Below are 20624 nucleotides of genomic sequence, written 5' to 3'. Positions count from 1 at the left end.
TGTCACGATGTCACTGAACGCTGTTCTTTCTTATCGCCAATTTTTACTTGTTTATGCTATATGGTGTAACCCCACTAATGTTTGATTAGCATTTGATTAGCATGGCCAGAGACATCATAAATATTCCTACTGTTCTTTGATTCAGGATTAGGAAATTGTTCCGAGGGCCACTCCGTTCAATCTACGTTTCTCGTATATTTGTTTTCCCTGTTGCGACCAAATGTTTGCTCGCGATAGGGTTAACCGTGTCAACTTCGTAATTCTCCTTCGGCCTACAATTAAATTCTTTGATCGTAAGTTCTTTTTTCAAAGTGGATTAACATCCAGTTAATCGCAGTAAAACTTCAACTCCTGAAAACAAGTGATACAAGAGAGAAAAGCCCGGGTTTGAATAAAAATCCGAGACTGACCAAAATCTTGCTGTAGTCCTTTCCTTGAATAAATTAAATGCAACTAGTGCAATGGATCAAGTCTTCCTGTCAAACCACGAGAAAACGTGCCAGCGATTGCTTAAAAATTAAATACCGTATAAGAAAGTACGTTACGTGAGACATTTCCTTAACCAATCGTAGAGCTCCGCGTAATTACTTAGCTTGTGGTAGTCAATTTAAAACCCTTCTAAACTCTTTTCGAGATTTTCGGTTTTCAGTTTAACGTGTTTTGGGAAACAAGTTTTCCGAACTGAACAGAACCGAAAGAGGAAAAAAAACTGCTTTGAACGTGGGTGTGATATTTTATACTGAACTGGAGACTGAGAAGCTAGTTTCCTCTTTAAACAATTTCCCTTGACAGGTGTTTGCGGCATAACAAGGCCATTAACGAAAACACTTGGCAATCGCTGAAAATGTCAAATTTCTAAAGCTATTAAGCTTCCATCTTAAAACAGCAAATTGGCGAACTGCTTTCTCAATATACTGCTAACTTTATTGTATTTTTTGTCACACCACAACAATCAAGAAGGATTAATGTCAGAAAACAGTTAATTTTCCCTCAAAATGTAGAGGAAAAATCTGAATGTTTCAATCAACTTGGAATCTGAGTTGGATAACACTTTGTCAAATAATGCCAATAATAACACCGCTAGATTTCAAAGAAGAAATTCCAGAACTGCGCGATCAGTCTCCAAAGCTGCCGCCGGTAAACCAAAGGAACGGTTTTCAAAAGTTTAATAGAATGGCGGAAAATTTGCACAGTGAATCTTTGACTCTTCCTGATATTTCAACGGCTGCGAAAAGACGAATTCGACCGAAAAGAAAAGTCAAGAAAAATGTTAAGAAGCATCCAGCTAATGGCACTTCGACGGAGATGAAAAACGCGAAGAAAAGGGATCCCACTTCGGTGGGAAAAATACCAGGAGAAATAACAAAATCATTCTCGGTTGTTTCAAGTGCCGGTGGATCAAATTATCTGTTGATTCAAAGAAGATCGTCTTCAGGAGGCGAGGAAAACTGTGACGGGGAAGAACATCACTTGTAACAACGGAGCATCATGCCAGCAAGAAGCAAAACAAGTAAATCCTATGTTGTAAACAAATTATGTAAACCGCATTAACATTTAATATTCTTCAAGCCCCAAACGGAGTATTTGATGACCAAAAACGAATATGTTTGGTCATAACACCAAGTAGTTGCTCAAGCACGCAGTGAAATGATTACCACATGGAAATTGTTTACATTTAGCGTTAACGCGCGAACATTCCTACTAGTAATACATGTATAGGAAATGTGTGGAAATATGCCAGTGAGAGGAGATTTGTCTGGTAATGGCAGAGAAAATGTGAAGCACAATCACATTCTGCAGTAACATATACAATTCAGTGAGTTACGCATTTTTAAAAACAAGGACTGAGAACGGAACCATTGGAACAGCCGTGCAACTCTACAGTAAAAATTCGATTTAGTGCCTGTAGGCGAGGTGATTAGTGAAATGTTGGTAGTCCAAGAGGGCGCTTATTGCAGACAGGAATCTATTGCTTAGCCGGATCTTTCATGTGGCATGGTCAAACATAAATATCAGGTTTACTGGTAATAAGTTACTTGATGTTCCTAATTTGTGTTCAGTCTTTATTTTTTCTTTTCTTTCTTATCATGTAATGTTTGTTCCGACGCTTTTACGCGACCTTCGTTCAGACTCATTCTCCCACGTTTTAAACGTCTGCAGATGCGTATTACATGTACACGTTTGTTTATTTGCTTAGCCTGTCCTAAGGCTTCATTTAGAGGCGAGAGATAAAACGTGTTTGCTTGATTTTGTCAAGTTAAGTTAAAATTTCTTTATTGAAGATGAATTTCGTTTGAGTTGGATAAAACCGCTGACTGGTATTTTTCAATACTGAGGTCACTTTTCTACTTCCACAGTAAAACACGCCAACCTTGGTCCTAAAAAAAGACAATAAACAGATATGACGAGGGAATATCCCAGGGTAACGATCTAAGACCATTTACAGGGTATTCTCAGATTGCACCATGCAGTTGTGCACGTAAAATACAATTTAATTTCTTTATTCACATTCATAAAAGCCAGGAGCTCATGACCATCGCCGGGTGATGGACTCCTGTAAAAACTCATTATTTAGAGAGAAACACCTTCTTTACATGATAGATTATTCAAGAAGTAACGTTCTTATTATTGATTCCGACTATTAAATTAAAAAAAAATAGACTGAGAGGTCGTCAAAGCGGAATAAAATACAGCCTACTAAGTAAAGGTCTTTGAAAATAACTTTGTATGTTATAAAAATGCCCACTTTAAATCAGGGGGTTGGGCGGGGGAGGCCAAAGGCAGTGGGGATTACGCAATTCATAAGCTGCATCTCATTTTAAAATATTCGTATATAAATGAGCGCGTTTGTAAATCAGCAGTGTATTAGAATTCAAGGCGTTGTGTAAAAAGGTTTGTTTCTTAAAGTACGCATGTTCTCTTTGTAAATAACCCAGTTTTAAAGTCTTAACTAGAATATTCAAATTACAAACGAATGATCAATGTTTAAGTTACCTTGGATTTTCGCGGCTTACTCTGTCAAACACCGTTCTCCATGATGGTCTATGTCGGTGCAGTCTGCTGGCGAGCCATTCAGGATGCTGCTTCATGCTGACCTTTAAGAAAGAAAAAACATATGCACAGTGTTTTTATCATCAGCTAGGTGAGTAAGGACAAGCTGAAAATGGGACCATCTCAGATTTACCTCTCTATCAAAAAATCTAAACTGACAACTGACGGCGAACAAAGAAACATTACTGAAAAAGGACAACAGGCCGCAATACTTGAACAGAAGGCAGACATTGCACCTTCCATTTTTCTATTTTTCTCTTTCTTGTTTTTTTTTTTGAACTTCTTCCTAGTTATTTTTCTAGTTATTGTTTTCACACTACGCTTATACCATACTCATAATTAAAATCAAGACACTATCCATGACATGCGCATTACCTGATCTTCGGACTGTGGTCCTGTGACGTAAAAGTTACATATAAGGAAATCTGGTTGATTGCTCTCCCAAAGCTGCAAAATTGAATGAGCAGCTAAAGTCAGTTTGTTTAAGGTGGCCGAACACAGTTTTCGCGCGCGCTTTGCTGATGCAATTCAGCGCGCGCACAAGGGTTGCAAAAAACAAACATGCCGTCAATAGAGCGATCATTTTATTTACTCAGCACCCGCACTATCTGCGTTATTTTTCTCTATAACTGAACCCAGTGTGTTGATGGCTTTAGTCTTTTATTACAAAGATATGTTAGAAAGGTAACGATGCAAAGAACCCAGCAATTCTCAGCTTTTTCTTTGTTACCGAAAGAACCCAGTTAAATGCAGCGCATGCGTAGTAAGTCAAAAAATTGCGATTGAATGAAAATTGCACTCTCGGAAATACGCCTATTACTCGAAAACCACTCATTAGAATTTCACGAAATTTGGCACGAAAATACTTTAGGAAATAAGTAACTGGAATATTGAAAATAATTGAACTTAAACAAAGGAAACTCTAGATATTCCAGTGAACATTCAACAAGGGATAATTAAAGATCTCTCTGTTAAATTATTAGCAAAATGGTGTTAACTTGTGAGAATCGTTACAAGTTTGTTGCATGTAAATTATAAAGAAAATCTAATGACTAGATTTTCTATAAATAAACAAAACCGATTCTAAAGGCCTGTTTATATTTATTCATGTTGCCATGGCAACGGTACATACGACAGCTTAACCATCAGAAAACCAAAGTTTGTGTTGTTAACTTGCTTGCTGCCATTTTTGGCGACCGAGGGATCAAGGGTTTTAGAGAAAAAGGTGAATGAACACAGGTATCAAAAACTGTGTTCAGCCACCTTAATCCTTTAAACACGACTGTCTGGCATTGACAAAGCTGTCAAAACTTGCCATACTCATTAGGTCCTGTTATTTATAAACAATAGCCTCCATTTGGCGCGAAAATCTGTACGGATATTTCTCCGCGGACATTATCTGCACGTACCGAGAAGCGAAGAGTTTTCCGACAGCATGGCTCGAGGAAAACTGTGTGTTTTGATGAACAGATAAAGTCCACGGACAAACATTCTGGCAGATTTTGGCGCCAAATGGAGGCTACTGTGCTTATTCTCCTTCAAATATTTTTCGCAACACACATATTTTTGGAAAATCACCCGGATATTCCCCAGTTTTAGCTGGCGAATATTTAGTCATTTGACGTGTTTAGACCAATCGCGTGCAAGCGAAAATATTTGATGGATTATAAAAAGCAATATTTCCTTCAAGGTTTAAAGCAATACATTCTCGAGATAGTTTGTAAAATAGACAGTCCTGGCAGAAGGAAGAATTTTTTCTTAATGACAGATGTTAGCTGTAATTCCTCAACATTAATAGCAGAATGTTAAAGCCCAGCTTTAAAATGAAGCAGTCATCAAAAATGGAAACAAACAAAAAAAAGGATAAATCCTGCCTCCCGAACGGGCATGATAGCTCCATCTTGCCCGCTCGGGTACCTTATCACGTCGCAGGATTTGGTTTACCTCGCCCGCTCACGGAGCTAGCCATATAATAATAAGTAATGGTAACAGGACTGAGTGGAGTCCAATTCGATTTGTTATCATAAGCCGAGAGTGATAACAAAATCGGACGACCGCACCGCGGGAGTCCGATTTATTTATCGCGAGTATGATTACAGACCGAATTGGACGACACTTAGTCTTATTACCAATTAATCATAAAAATTAAAATTTCCGAGAAAACAAGAATAGAAAAGTTAAGAAAGAAAGGGAAAATTTGCGTTAAAATACCTACAAAGGAGATGTAAACAATATAAGGCCACCGCGCCCGCTACCGGCAATTAGGCGCCAAAAACACAAAAGCAAGCGCGCGATTGGTTGATTCAAACTACAACTTTGAATGTGATCGGCTTATTGAACTGTCCGATAACAAACTGTTCAATAACAAACTGTCTGATAACAACTTGGCAAGTGAATTAGTGGAAAATAGGAGTTTTTTAAACCAATCACAATCGAGGAAATTGTAATTTTTATGATTAACGGGTTTGCAAAACACTACTGAAGGCCCAGGAGACGGATGCGTAACGTACTAATACTGCCATATGCACCATGCAAACCTCATACCTCGGCGTGAACGGAGCGTGAAAGGTCCACAAACCATTGAAACGAGTCTAGGTGTTTACAAACCAACACAAAATACAATCTGTGTAGCTTTAAACATTTCCTTGCTTTTATCTCGTGTCTGTAAAGGATGAACAGTTTAATTACACGATTCAGTTACATAGTTATACAGTGCAGTCTTTTCTTTGCCTCGTGTGGCCCCTTATTTTTGGTCGTTAGAGTCAACCCTCAAAATTTACGGGGTATTTCAGCAATTTAAATCTTATTAGCTGTTTAATGAAACTCCTGCCCTTGCATGAAATGCTTAAGAATAATTCTACAGTAGAGAAAAAGAGAAATTTCAAGGGATCAAGGGATCAAGGGATCGTGTTACTCACCTCTCTGGGAGGCCCTTGTTAATTGTCGGAAATTTAACGAGCATTCCTGACAAGTTTCGGAAAAATTCCCTGGGCGCTTCTAATAACAAACGAGCTATTTTTTAGTTTAATTGCCATTGCATCCTCTTATATAGAGAGAAATTTCATCGCTAAACCATCTACGTAGTATGACGGCGTTTTCGTAATTTCTGCGCGTGCAACCGCTACAAGATGCCTTAATTGGTAAAAACACTTCTCAAAATCCTAAGTGATTCCAAAATCCATCATTTACTCCCTGAAAAGAGACGACGAGTATCGCATCCCCTTCCCATGGGATTCCTTCCCAGGGGGGTATTAACCCTACGTCATGGCTCGGTAATCTTAACAAGTTTAGCCTAAATTTTTCAAGTTCTTCTTTTGTAATCCGTGTTAATCTTCTCCATCCTTAACCATCCTCGTTCCGTTTTGGTGTATTATTGCCTCCTTGGTGTTTTTCTAATTTAGCAAAGTATTATTTTGAGGTTTCTTTCCATATAGAGGTAATTTTGTACAGCGAAAAAAAGTGACTCATAAGTCGCGACGTTGCTCCTCTAAGCTCTGCTTAACAACGCTTTACCTGAGTTCATGGATAAGTGCGGCGAATGGAGTGATACCGATTCCTGTTGCTATACAAAGACTGACATCGTATCTCCAAATATCCTTGAAAAAAGAAAAAAAAAACCAATAACAGATATACACGTTATAAAGGTGAGGGATGTGCGCTGTAGACATCACCACTGGGTGGAGATTATAGAGGGGTCTACTAAGCAAGGACTAAACACGGAGCTATGTGCATGTCACCGTGGTTACTGCTTACTTTCAAACCAGAATGAACTTACACACGAGACTGAGATCCAACACAGATCTCAACATCCACACGGCCCAACGACTCCCGACTTAACAACACAACAAAAACAGCAACACTTTCAACAAAACTCAGCTTACCAATAAAACTCAGCAATTCCATTCAAAACTCATCATGCGGCTTCCACACAAACTCATAATTCCAGCTTCGGCACAAAATAAAGCTAGCTTACACATACATTCAGCTCCCTCGAAAAACTTCCAAAACCTTTCTGTACAACACAAAAATATATTCTTACACTCTCGACTTTGAATGCTGCATAAAAAGATGACATGCTAACGAAGATTTAAAAATGATGCCTGTCTTACCATACATGGGCTTCCATAAGGTCCATCAACAGCAATTCTATGAAATGAGCATCACCAAGACTATTAGCTGATATTTTAGATAACCAAACTTCTCCACTGTCAAGAACATTAGCTTTTCAAAAAAAAAATAGCAAAAACAACTTTGGCGATCCTAGAGATTCAAAGGTATAAAAACGGGGTGGAACTGTTCAAGACGGAATCTGCTCACAGTGGATAGTTACTGAAGCTCATTCTACTCAGAAAGTCGATTTAACAAATCGAATGTGGTTTAGCGTGGTCTGTACTCTTATCGACAACGATACGCCTCATCACAGTGGTCAAAATTTGTTGTGGACTCACTCGACTGTGCCTCGTGAGTCCACAACACTTTGACCACTGTGATGACGCGTACCGTTGTCGATAAGAGTACAGACCACGCTAAACCACATTTCGATTTGTTTTTTACCCCAATATCAACGTCCAAGAAAATGTCTTTTGTTTTCAGAGCGCGAGCTGAAAAAGGCATTGCGTGACACATTGACGCGAGCAGCGTTGTCTGGACTCTTATCGACAACGGCAAATTAGCTAATCAGATTGCGAGATTAGTAGCAATTGTGGTAAAAAAGTAAATAAATAAATGAAAAAAACCCACTATGACCTAGGACGTGTCCTTAGACGAAAAAGGGATGTACTAAATTTGAAATTTTTACACAAGTTGAGACTGAAAACACGCTCGCTTCCTGATGATATGATATACTTAATTCAACACACAGGTAGTAAATATGTGCACAGGTACTGGTAAATATGTTAGCGCTTCGTTTTTGCAAGACAGTAATATAATAAAATTAATTTAGCACACTTACTTGAGGCTGGGTCTTACAAAACTAGTGTTTTCTTCATTTTGTTTCTCACAGGCAAGAGTTATGTTGTTTTCTTCCAGTTTGGTAAGAAAGAGCCTGTTAACAAATTTCTCTACATACGAAAAAGAAGTAAACATTTCAATTGGTAGAGAGAACAGGCCAGCGCTATACACTAATATAACAGTTATAAAAATTGGTGTCGGCGAATAGGTCTTTTTTACGATATTAAAAATCTCACTTGGCTCCAAGGTTTGGGGGAATAAAACACAAGAGGTCACACCGAGGTTTTGTTTTTTATTGCCCCAAGCCTCGGAGCCAAGTTAAAATTTTAATATATCGAAAATGGCCTATTTCTGGTTTAACCTGACAAAAATATTGGGGGGGGGGGGGGGATGAACAGTAATCGAAGGTTCCGACGTGTCATACAAGACACTTCATGTAACGGAAGCTATACGCTGGTACTAGCGTCCTGTAAAGCAAACGAGGAAGTCTTTAACAACAATAGTTAAACGGGGCTTTTCAGTAGGACAGAGACAATTTATTTTTTTGCAAACACTGTGGAGTGTTATTGTGAAAACATTGTGAAAACATTCTTATCAAGAAATCACTAACTCACCCGTCCAATCTCCTAGAATCTTACAATGTATGGAGAAAGAAGAATCTTCTGATGACGGACACTATGGGAATTAACAAGAAAGGCCGTTGTTTCCTGTTATTTACAATGACCTTTGTAACCTTCATCTTACACAAGACTGTAAGCGCAAGTTACGTGCGTGCTTCTTAATTTTCTCCACTTTTCAAATTCCGGTCTCAGTTTATGACAGCATAATAAATGGCTCCACCTTCTTCATTTTTTAATTAAGTACAGGTCGATCGGTCTGACATATTCAATTTGGCCGCCATATTCTCTTCTTTTAACCTTAGCAATTTGCAAATACTCCATCTTGTCGGTATATGACCTGTTTAAGTTGTTTTAAAACAGCTCTTCTGTTTTCTGAAAATTTTGAATCGTCTTTATATAAATAGAGAAGGTGTAAGCTTGTAACTGATCGAAAACGTTTCATCCAGTTTTCTAGCCGATCATGGAGTATTTAATAGACCAGTTTCAACTTGTTTTCTAGAAATAGAAAAAGGCTTTTTCTAGAAATTGATCTTTCGGAAGGATGATCATTCAATTGTTGATTTGTTTGAACAAATACATGTTCGAGATTCTCATAATCACCTGTGTCAGCGTGAACGGATGCCATTCGAATCTTGATACATCTGCACATCTGATGAACACGTACTAGAAACAAAGCAAGTATATCTGATTAACTAATCCTCTCAGTATAGCATACATCACAGTCGGCTTCGCTCTGGCTTTGACGCAACCGTTTAAATATTGAAGATCGGTAGTCGTCTAGTGTGGTCGTCAGGGTGAGGGCATTTCGAAAAGGACAGTTGTCATGGTGAAACTTGAGCGGAAGTTCCTCTTCAGCGCGAGCGTCAAGTGAAAAGTGTTTGTCAGTCACTAGTGTAAAACGTCTGGTCCGTTGAAAGCGTTGTTGTCTAGATCTGTTGTAGCCATATCATAAAAATCGGTAATTAAGGTGATCTGTCAGAGATAAAACGGTTGTCGAACGATTTATTTTTTGAAACTTTTCCTGAATGAAAAGGATAGGCCACCATTCTCGCAAAAGAGGTATGTTGGGCCAGTCTTAACCCATTTATGCCTAATCACGTGCGTTATTTCATCGGTTCACGTTACATTTGGTGGTAGCTGGAAGCAAACTTATTTAAAGAAATAGTTGAAAAAAAAATTGATAGGTAGAAAGTCTCAAGTACATGCAGCAATAATTTATGACTTATGGAATAATCACACAATTTTATAAGACATCGACTCAAAACGTTCGTCGAGTCGTTGTTTTCAAGGTCATAGTTTGCATCCTTCAGTAACGGTTTTGTCTACGTTTTTAGCTATATCTTTTTAAATTTTCTCAGGGAATTAAAGAGGATAATTTGCACTCCAAAATTATGTAATAAAAAATATAGGTCACGAGCATTTATTTCGCTGTCCAGCTTAGCTAGAAGAAAATCTCTTAATGTTGTGAATGTGCGCGCTATTGACGCGAAAATCGCGTGAGGTCAAGATGGTTGTATATTGGCCGTCTCGGTCCATAAACACGCAAAAAATGAACTTGGCCAATATCCAGCCATCTTGACCAAACAAGCTTGGTCAATAAAGGATTTATTATATGGCTTTCGGGAAAATTTTTCTTGCGGGACTCGGCGGGTAGTCCCGAGCGAGCAAGATAGCTCCATCTTGCCCACTCGGGTAGCCAATCACAGCGCAGGATTTGATTCATCTTGCCCGCTCTCGGAGCTAGCCATATAATACGGATGCGTAGTGCAATGCTGAGAAATCATCTTAACCGGTTTCGTTTGTGACCAGAAAAACACTGACTTGTGGTCCCTGAAAATTGTCAGTCTTCGCGAATTTGTTTCTTCAGGTTTGTTAGTGTACTTCCAACATTCAGTGTGCATTATTCCATTACAGCATTACCTGTCCGGGCTTGGCTGTAAAATTAGGCTTTTTCATTTTAACTTCCACGACTCCATCGCCATGTTGTACCGCCTGAGGATTTGCCGGGAGAAAATATAAATTAAGGTCAGAATTTAATCAACAATTATGTATTTAAGACCAACAGATAAATGTCTGCCAAAATTAGATGGCCCTCCAATTTCCCCTTCGTTGTTTTAGCTGTAAATAATGTCATGGACCATTGTATGCATAACAATGCCTCGCTTTTAATTCTTCTGTTTTGTTTTTTATTGTTTTTTTTTTTGTTTGGTTGACTGTTCCGTTGATTGCCTTTGCTGGACTCACCGAGTCACGCGCTTTCGTTTACTAGAATATCATTTTTTAGGCCTCGCCCATGTTAGCTACATGTTCCACCAATGTATAAATTTCTTCCAAATAGTCCAGTTTCGAGTTCGCCATGACCGCTGATTAAAAGCACTGAGAACGCATTTGCACAGGGTTAGCCTCGACCTTTAGTAAAATATTCACAAATTCCAGCGAGATGACCTGTTTACAGCTCTGTGTATTGTTTAATTTTCAAATTTGTGACACCTTGCCGTCGGTATTTGTGAATATTTTTTTCAGGTCGAGGCTAACCCTGTGCAAATGCGTTCTCAGTGCTTTTATTCAGCGGTCATGGCGAACTCGAAACTGGACTATTGTCTCCTCTGAGAGGATCACTGTAACAATACCTTTTCACGCGGAGAAACTCGAGTTCAGCCAGACAAGGCTTCCACAATGTATACATTAGAAATTAATTTCAAATGCAACCATTAGCTCTCGCGCTGGACGTAGATTTAACAGGGAGTTTTAACTACAGAGTAGGGGTGCAGTTACCTGCATTTCCTCACCTGAATTAGTTCTACTCTTTGAAAACTTCTAAAAGCCCTTATTAGCCTCTCCGTTATGTAAATAAGAAGAGGTCCAATGCACCATATCCAGGCCTGTATGTCACACAGAAAACACAAAATTAGCTGAGAAAAAAAATGTACTCCTTGATCCGGTATCTAACGCGTTAACCGTACATTAATAAAGAGTAATAAAGAAACGAACACAAGATAATAAAGACAAGAATAATGGCAAAAAAAATAATTTGACTACGTAACAGTAGTCGAACTTTTTCCAACAGCCATTTCTCTGCGCCAGCCACTACCTCGACAACGGACAGAACTTTTCGTTCTGAACTCAAAATCTCTCAGGAAATGACGAGTGACACCATTATAGATCGATTAGGATGGAAACCGCTCTCTTAGAGACGCGCGGAGCTTATAAAAGATCTCGTCAATAAATGCCCTAAGGGACATGTCCAGGATTTATTTCAATATTTCAACACAAGACGTAGTGACATACACTCTTGTTACACTAGAGGTAACACGAATCTTTTTATTGGTAAAATTAGGTTATTTTAGCTCCTCGGTTTTAAAACCTCCCGAAACGCTGAACCACCTCTCCCCAACAGACAGCTTATTCTGCCTCCGGACGCGTACAAAAGTTCAACTGTACCTTTGGTTTATCCGCTTCAAACTGTGGATCCTGTGAACACCATTCCACGTGACTGATATTTGGCCTGTTGGTTCCATTCCTACATCCTGGCGAGTGTGTATCCAGATTTACTTGGTGTTTTATTATGCCACTGTGAAAGAAAACCATTGGCTAACAATATTGAGTGTTTTGTTTTACTTCCAAACTCAAAAATAGAAAAAAAATTGTGAAAAAAAAAATTATTTGTTTGACGCCAGCTGGCACAACAAATTTGCCGCGCTTTTACATTTGTAAGGTGCAGGACCTGATCAGTTGTGAGTGGAAAGTTCAAGTTAATGTTTCCCTAGGGAGTTTTGACCCACGACACGTGACACGTTCTCCTCCAATCGGAAAACGTATTGGGAGGTATATCAAAACCAAGTTATTTGCCGACCTCAGTGATTCTAGAGGACACAGCCTTAATCTCAGTAGCTCAAAAATAACTCGAGAAGGATTACCTTTAGAAATAAGAAGATTTAATCTCTTGCTTTAGTACGAAAGAAATGAATGTCTTTACTCACCCGAGACCGTGGACAAACAGAAGTAAGAAGAACACGATAAACAGATGATGAGTATACCAAAACGTCTCATATGAGGTACGTCTACAAAGCAACAAGATAAAGAAAAATACCAATCAGTTAAGGCAATGGGAGTACCATCAAAAGTAATATTTTCATATCTCATTAATACGAAGTGGAAAGAACTCAAAACAATCAAACTGACCATGAACATTCAAAGACGGATTTATTACCTCACAGCAGCTGTAGATGTTATTATCTAAACGAAAAATTACGAAAGTATTTGATCGACGTTTTAAACATTTTATCAACCAGAAGTAATCAATTAATATACATAGTAGATGAATCAAACAACAAACGAACAAATAAATGAATGACTCTGTCTGATTGACTGACTGACTGACTGACTGAATGACTGACTGACTGACTGACTGAATGACTGAATTACTGACCGACTGACTGATTGACTGACTGAGTGATTGACTAACTGATTGACAGACTGACTGACTGACTCAGTAAATGAATGACTGACTGACTGTCTGACTGACTGACTGACTGAATGAATGAATGACTAATTGACTGACTGACTGACTAATTGACTGACTAACTAAATGACTGACTGACTAATTGATTGATTGATAGATTAACTGACCAACAGACTGACAGACTGATTGATTGATTGATTGACTGACTGTCTGCCTGTTTAACTGTCTGCCTGTCTGACTGATTGACTGACTGACTGACTGATTGTCTGACTGACTAACTGACTGAATGACTGACGGTCTGTCTGTCTGACTGACTGTCTGTCTGTCTGTCTGTCTGACTGACTGACTGACTGACTGACGGACTGATTGACTGACTGACTGACGCACAGACCCGACGATTCACAGGCGGACTAATGATGTCTTGGTTGTTCAAGGCTATAACCAGCATGCTACGTACCATAGCAAGCAAAAGCAACGTCATCAGCATTCCTGTCAGTCCAACAACTGAAAGAGAGATCAAATGACAGTTTGCTTATATGTAAGCTAAAAACTAAAATTAAACAGAAGTAGCAATCAGCGCATTTGCAAAAATTGATCATACATGGCATCAATGTCCTTACCTGAGGTAAACAACAGTTCTAGTGGTCCCTAGAAATAAAATGAATGGCACTCTGAGGAAAATTCGAATCAGACAAAGATTATCTTGAACAAATTGATAGCAGCAAATTACAAAAAGCAGTATAACCACACCACACACGAAAAAACCACTTTAGACGACCACTTACCCAGCCGTACATCACAACAGTTTACATCAGTCTTAACAGAGCTGTATTACTGTTGTGCTATGGTTACTGTCTCAGTTTCGCATCACTGGTAAATAAAGAACTCGAAGACGTTGCGCGAAACAGTAGGGAAGGAAGAAGGCTCGGGAGGAGGCTACAGATGTAGTTTGACTAACGCTCTTTTAACACTTACCCATACACTCGGGTGGCTTTCAAAGAAGTAGTTATTATCTACTTCAAGTAATTAAAGGTATTTGCTACCTACTGCTAATCTCCAGCTATTGCCATAGAGAAATTTTAAAGATTTTCAAGTAGCCTCGTGCTAATAAAGTACGTGTTTCGGTGTACACTGAATCTGTACTGAAACCGAGGTGAAAATATCGAGTATAAATCAAACTCTAACCTGATTAGGATACGAGGCAAAATTCAAATCCTTGAAGTCCATGCTGTAATTGGTAGAAAATCTCCTGAAATTCACTAAATGCGCTCCGGTGTGAATCACTGAAGAAAGAGTGAGAGGGGAAGTGATTGATATCAACACACGTTCGTAACGTTACCAAACAATCAAGAAGAGCAAGCTTAAGCGTTAATGTTCTCAGTATATGTAATAATATTTCGATTCGGTGGGCAAATTTTTTTGCAAGGCAGAAGTAGTTCTGGCGAAAGTAAGGCTCGAGAAACCTCGTGCAAAGTTCAACTTGTTTTGTTTAAAGGTATCGGGAGCGAGAACTTTTAGTGTTTGGCGCATACCTTCCATATGTTTTATGGTGAGTTGGGAGAATTAACGCAGCGCAGCGGGGAGAGGGGGGGGGGGGGGTTGTGGGGGTGGGACGAGAGGCATGTCAACGCGTATGTTACGACTTAATAAATTGTCATTCATGTAATTTGGCATTTTTCTTTCATTCTGTTCACTCAGAAGAATTTAATTTGTATTTGGGCAACTTGGTTACCCAGCTTTAGAAACCTGCCGCATTAACGCTTCTGATATCGTTGGAGAAGTCTGTAATTAAACTGGGTCCAGAAATGGGGGATAAAATGGCCATCACATAACGTACCTGCTGAAATAATGATCACAAGTGCACATGCCTTGTGAAACCAGATATTTCTGTCCATTAGGCGTCCAAATACACCGTTAACAACCTATAGTACAAATAAGCCATACATAGGCGACATGCAATGTTACTCTTTTGGTACAATGCTGGAAAAAGAAATTATCATCTAACTAGGTTATTTTAGGCTAAACTTCACTAGTCTTAATTAACGATGATTACTCTTGCTAATTATGCTAATGTTTGTCCGTTAGAGCAGTCTTCAAATGAGTGTCGTAAAACCAAAACCAAATTAAAGTAATCATTCAGGCCAGTCACAAATTACACAGACGATTCAGTGAACAATCAAAACTCAAAGCAAAGACATGTAGCTGACGAAAAACGCGGGAAAAGATGTGCATGAGTCGCGATTGGCTTTGGTTTTACTGCTAATTGGATAACAAAGTGGCGCGAATTCTCTCAGCCAGTCGCTTAGCGTGGTAATTCAAAATCAAAACAAGCATGAATTTTTTTGAAAATGAAACATGTTTTTGACTGTGCTAATACTTGGCTTCACACTAGAAGCTAAGTTAGTTTCAAGTAAGCAGTTGGCGGACTCAATCAAGTGCACTTGAAAGTCTCAAGTCGCACTTTAGAAAACTTGGCTTCACACCTGATGACAAAGTGTGTTACTTGAAGCATTTTCGCAGTAGAACTTGTCAGTTATACATACCACAAATGCGATTGTTCGTCAGTAAAATCGTGAAAAAATGCACATAGTTGCTTTGTTGCTAAAGAGCAAAGCAACAAACGACATCTTCTGTATTTCTCTAGAATGGCTCAACGCGGTTTTCGGCAAAGAAAATGCTGTAGGGTTTTAGCTAACCTAGAAAATGCATTTCCGTGTGACTCGTCTAATGTTCAACAGAGTTTTTCGAGTGCAAAGAAATGACCTGGTTGAAACTTGAAACAGCAGCTGGTTTGTAATTTCAAGAAGAGCATTTGGTGTCGGATGATATGAAAAGCGAAGGTTTAGGCTGTCTATGAAAATGAAATTCAAGCAATTAAGTCGTTTATCGGTCCGTTCATCAGAATTATAGCAACGCTGTACATCGCTTTTATTTGGCTTCCATTTCCTATTAGTCAACTGCGCTCTCAAGTGTGGTGTAGACCATACTTGGCGGTGCACTTCGGCTTCTTTGATCTACGAACGTCTCCATGGTCACTTAGTAAAGTCCAAGTAAGTGCATTTTACCCCTTCACACTCAAAGTAGGTTCCAAGTGCACTTAGATTATACTTACAAGCTCTAGTGCGAAGCCAAGTAATTTAAAAGTACCTGCCTTAACAGTCAGCTTTAAAATTGACGAGAAAACTGCTCTCCTTTCTCAGTTCAACAAGGTTCAGGTTCTCATGCAAATAACGGCTGGCGTTGTTTGTCTCACCTTGTTAGAGTTCCTGATCAGCGCTAACACATTTCGACACATAGGGAGCAGTACCAGGCAACAACTGACGTGTAGAACCGAGGCTGCGCCGCGTGACCAACACAAACTGTCCTGAAAACATGTAAAAATTCCATTTTATATTTTCAATTGAATGACATACATGTACCACTATGCTGACCGAGTCTTCTTTCAAAACGACACTTACCCCTAATATGGCATAGAGGTAATAATACTGAGGGCTATACCGGTACTTGAAGTAAGAAGACAGGAAAACTGCCACAACAGTCCCTAATATTATCGCCTGAAAAACAAACAAATAGCAACGTCACTGTACATTTATCGCACGATTAAATAGCGTGAGGTCATCGTTTCGAAAAGCTCCGTTTTCAAAATGTTTTTCCGTTCACGCTAAAACGCAGAGCCGACGTTTTCAAATTCCTTTGGTTTAAAGGGGTTTACGAAAAGGTCCCTTTTCCTGATGGATTAATGTGAACGGCAAGCCTAACCGTTGACTAACGAAGCTGTGTTTTCAAATTTCTCCGGCGCAGTGTGTATACCATGCTCTCTACCAATATAACGCGCCTCGCTGGCTCGTAAAATATTTTGTTTAAAACTCCGGTAATAATGCACAGCTAGCTTTCTCGGGTTGGTTCACTGAATCTCGGTTACCAGCCATTATACCTGCGTTTGACCTTATATGGAAAATGAGTTTGGCGAGTGCCGCTTAGTTTAATTTTTTTGCCGGTAAATGAAAACTCTGTCGAAGAAAATGACTAAAAGAAGCACATTTGTTGAGCTTTCTATCGCGAAAATAAAGCAATAATGTACGCAATGCTACAATGCTACAAAAAAAAACAACACCAAAACTGAATTTCACTGTTAACTCAACAACTTTAAGAGTTTGATCTGAACCATTTACTCCAAAGGGCTTGTTTTAAAATGTACAACAGCGAATCAAGAAAACAAGCAAAGATTTCACGCAAAGATCCAAAACCCGACACGATATCGTTCCAGTTATTAGTGAAAACAGATTTCCGTATAAAATTAAGCTAAGCACTCCAGTAAAGTGTGTTACCCTACATACAATTGGGTCTTCTCCTTTCATACTTCAGTAAACTCGATTCTGTAGTCTTGACGTGGTGGCGACCACGTGGATAAGTAAACTCTTGCTTCATTTAGCTTGAACAAGGCGCATAATTTTCAGCAACCCCACTACTTCGGATCTTCACGTACCGGTAAACCTTTTGCTGTTCGTCGCATTTTTTCAGAATGTAGACGACTATAGAGGTGATTACGCGAAAAATATGTCTCGCTCACTTTCCTTGGCTTTATTCCACTCGAATTAGAAGTGATCAACGCGCCTCGTTCGCTATTTACCATTTGGTATCCAACGAGCGCTCATGGAGTAATTGTTTAACAAACACACTCTGAACATGTTCTTAAAAAAAGATTCTCATGAAACAGAAAGAGTTTTTAAAATCAGATTTCTTTCAAAGAAAAACGCCTGGCTATATTTAATTTAATCCTTTAATCAGTGTTTTTCTAGACTCGTGTTATTTCACCTTCCCTCGTTTGTTTCTGTCGCAGAGTTACAGGAACAGTTTACAAGGGCGTGACGTAAGATCGCCCCATTTCCTAAACACTTGAAATAGTTTTCCTGCCAAACCCAGGGTACTCGCTTATCAATATTGTTCATCATAATCAATAATAACCGCAACGTAAACTACATTCCAATTTCACTTTGACATGGATATCAGAACAAGCAGAAAAATAATTCGTCATAATTCTAGGTGCTTTTGGAGAGAAGTTCTTCGAGTCGAATTATGATAAGAAATGATATTTTGCTGTTCTTTGCTCTTTTGGAGGCGAAATAACCTTTTAATCGAATAAACTATCAAGATGTGTTTTTTTCTTGCGAACAATATTTGAAAGAAAAGCTTTCAGACCTCATCAATAATGTATTCTTAGTCGCGGCATTCATTGACAAATTTACTCCTTCCGGCTCGAAACTTGTTTAGACTTGCTCTCAGTAACGGCTAGTCTCAGAGTTGGTCATAATTTATGGTTTGTTAAAAAAAAAAAATAAAGATTCTTCTTCCTCTTTGGTTGTAGGGTCGGTGGAATAGTTTATCAGAACTATAGTTGTACGAAACTCGCATTCAAGAGAGTTCTATAGCCCTCACTGCACACTGCACAGTCTTCTCCTATTGTTAAGGCTGCAAAAAGCCTAAAGTTTAGTACGATTCAAACTCTTGGTGTTGAAGCGGCTATTAATAACTCAACGTTTTAATAGTTCTCTTGAGATTATGTAGGTGTAGGAATTTTGATACACAAGGCAGCCTTCCAATATCAAAACTTTATCTTGCTAACGAAATAATTGCAAGAGATCAGAAAATAATTAGTGTGCAGAAACTTAAAAATGTCAAGTTGTAATCTCAATTTCTTTCAATTAACCTGGCAATATAATTAACGTATTGTGATAACACTATTTCCATCGATGTGGCAACAGAATTGAATGAAAGAGATTCGAACTTTTTCATTAACTGGAAACAAGAGGTAACTACCATGCAGCCAATATTTCTCAATGGTGAGTTTTCGCTGAGATTCGTTCAACCATTACAACGGATAAGTGCTTACCGATCCGAGAAAATTCTGGAGACGGCCGAGGGTTCGATGCAGCGACTTTCTAACTTTCATCTGTTTAGCCATGTGCGTCTCGCTTCTTAAATTCAATTCATCTGCGCTGTCAGTCGATGCTGCTTTCTTCAATGTTACTCGAATACAGTGATCGTGTTAAAGCTTAGTCTTCCTACCACAAACGCCGGTTAAAAGTCAATGTGATCCCGGCGTTTCAGACACACGGGTAACAGCCAAACGCACGCGGATCACATCACAGTGATTGGATTGTTTTGAATCACGACATCAGTCAATCAACAAAAGCTCTTTGTCTTTTGATGAGAACACAAAACAATCCACTGCGGTTTCCGGTTGGATGACTATTATGTCAAATAGGAAAGAAGGGCGTTAAATCTTAAAAAAACAAGTTTTTGCAGAACTCAATTTAAGCTTTCTCTTTCCCCCTTGCATCGTTTTAGTTTTCTCCGTCCATGCTACAGAAGGGGAAGACAATGGAATCAAAACCTTCTTTATCCGGCCTTGTCTCACAAAAACGGAAAAATGAACGCCCATTCTGGCCAAAAGGTGAACCTTAATTTTTATCTTTTCCTTCATTTCCGCATCATTTAATTACTAGCCTGCAACACAGCACGGTGGGTATTGAACAACGCGAAACACGCGTGGCTGATCACTTTCCGGCCACCTGGGCTGCCATGCTGGTTAACGTAAAAACCCTTAAAAACAACACAGAAATGTGGAAGCGTAAGTCAAAAATTATATTTTGTCGTGTGGGAGTCGCTAACATCCTGAAGACGTCTGAGAAAACAATAGAGCCCGATGATTATTAGCTATTCAGTTGAACACTTATAGAGAGTGGGTGCTTTTACACGTAGGAACAACACTTGGGGTGCTAAGCGGGTGACTGCCAGTCAACAAGTGGTCGAAGCCTGTAATGATTACCGCCTCTCATAGCTCCCAGCTGTATTCGTGGCCATACAACTGGAAAATTTGATTTTAAATGCGTGAACACACTTAAGTTTTAGCGATGGAAGCGATGATTATTTTGCAGCAATAAGGAATTCGACCAGTTTTGACCCACTGGGCGACAGGCAATAAGGCTAATAAATGAGAGAAGATTTAATCGTCGACTGTACCTTGTAAAACTATGTTAACGCGGAAAATGTACTTGAAAGAGATGTATGTTGTAACGCGGTTTTTGTTCCCGAATCCTCCGAGAGACTGGAAAAAGATACAATCATGCATATGTGTCCTTCTTTTGCTTTCCTCGCACGCTAATAAAAGACACTGCAGTCTACTGGGTCACCACCCTGCCGGCCACACCCAACAAATCACCTCGCTTGATCTGCAATCAACGAAACCAACGATGGAAAGCAGCTCAAAAACACTAGCCACCAGATCCGGGCCACCAGATCTTCACGTAACTATTAGAATTTAATTTTTTTCGTAATAAATTGATGACTATTCGTTAGCCCTGGAGCTACGGAGAAAAATGAGATTAGAGATTGATTGTCCGTGCGTCACTGTAGATATAGTAGTCTCCCAGAGAGAAATCCTGTTCTCCCTGATCGCCTGGAAGTTATAGCCAGCTGTGGGAACACGCTAAAATTCTGGAGTGCCCACTGCGTAATCAGACATTAAACAGGTTATGATG

The 20624-nt window shown here is 39.1% G+C and overlaps 1 protein-coding gene across 1 annotated transcript; it reads right to left on the bottom strand.

The window, feature by feature from the left end:
* Nucleotides 1-1361: 1361 nt before the first annotated feature.
* LOC145482369 (NADPH oxidase 4-like) lies at nt 1362-17441 on the bottom strand. The gene is made up of 21 exons (XM_081461005.1): nt 17421-17441; nt 16542-16637; nt 16337-16447; nt 14921-15005; nt 14269-14366; nt 13704-13731; nt 13541-13587; nt 12832-12857; nt 12602-12682; nt 12063-12192; nt 11411-11503; nt 10542-10613; nt 9222-9284; nt 8616-8676; nt 8003-8111; nt 7161-7197; nt 6565-6647; nt 5596-5713; nt 3427-3498; nt 2995-3095; nt 1362-2378 (listed from the first exon to the last, which is right to left on the bottom strand). Exons 1-21 carry the CDS (start codon nt 17439-17441, stop codon nt 2258-2260), a joined length of 1653 nt encoding a protein of 550 aa, XP_081317131.1. The 3' UTR covers nt 1362-2257.
* Nucleotides 17442-20624: the final 3183 nt, after the last annotated feature.

The sequence above is a fragment of the Orbicella franksi genome, chromosome 3, assembly GCF_964199315.1.
Source record: "Orbicella franksi chromosome 3, jaOrbFran1.1, whole genome shotgun sequence".
Lineage (NCBI taxonomy): Eukaryota > Metazoa > Cnidaria > Anthozoa > Scleractinia > Merulinidae > Orbicella > Orbicella franksi.
Note: the sequence above shows the minus strand (reverse complement) of the source record. Positions and strands in the feature narration are given on the sequence as shown.

Excerpts from the sequence above, each read along its gene's own strand:
- LOC145482369 (XM_081461005.1), bottom strand. The coding sequence starts at position 17,441 with ATGAAAGGAGAAGACCCAATT. Across the intron at positions 8,677-9,221 it reads ATCCGTTCACGCTGACACAG|TGTCCGTCATCAGAAGATTC; the intron begins GTGATTATGAGA and ends TAATTCCCATAG. Across the intron at positions 8,112-8,615 it reads GATTCTAGGAGATTGGACGG|AGAAATTTGTTAACAGGCTC; the intron begins GTGAGTTAGTGA and ends TTTCGTATGTAG.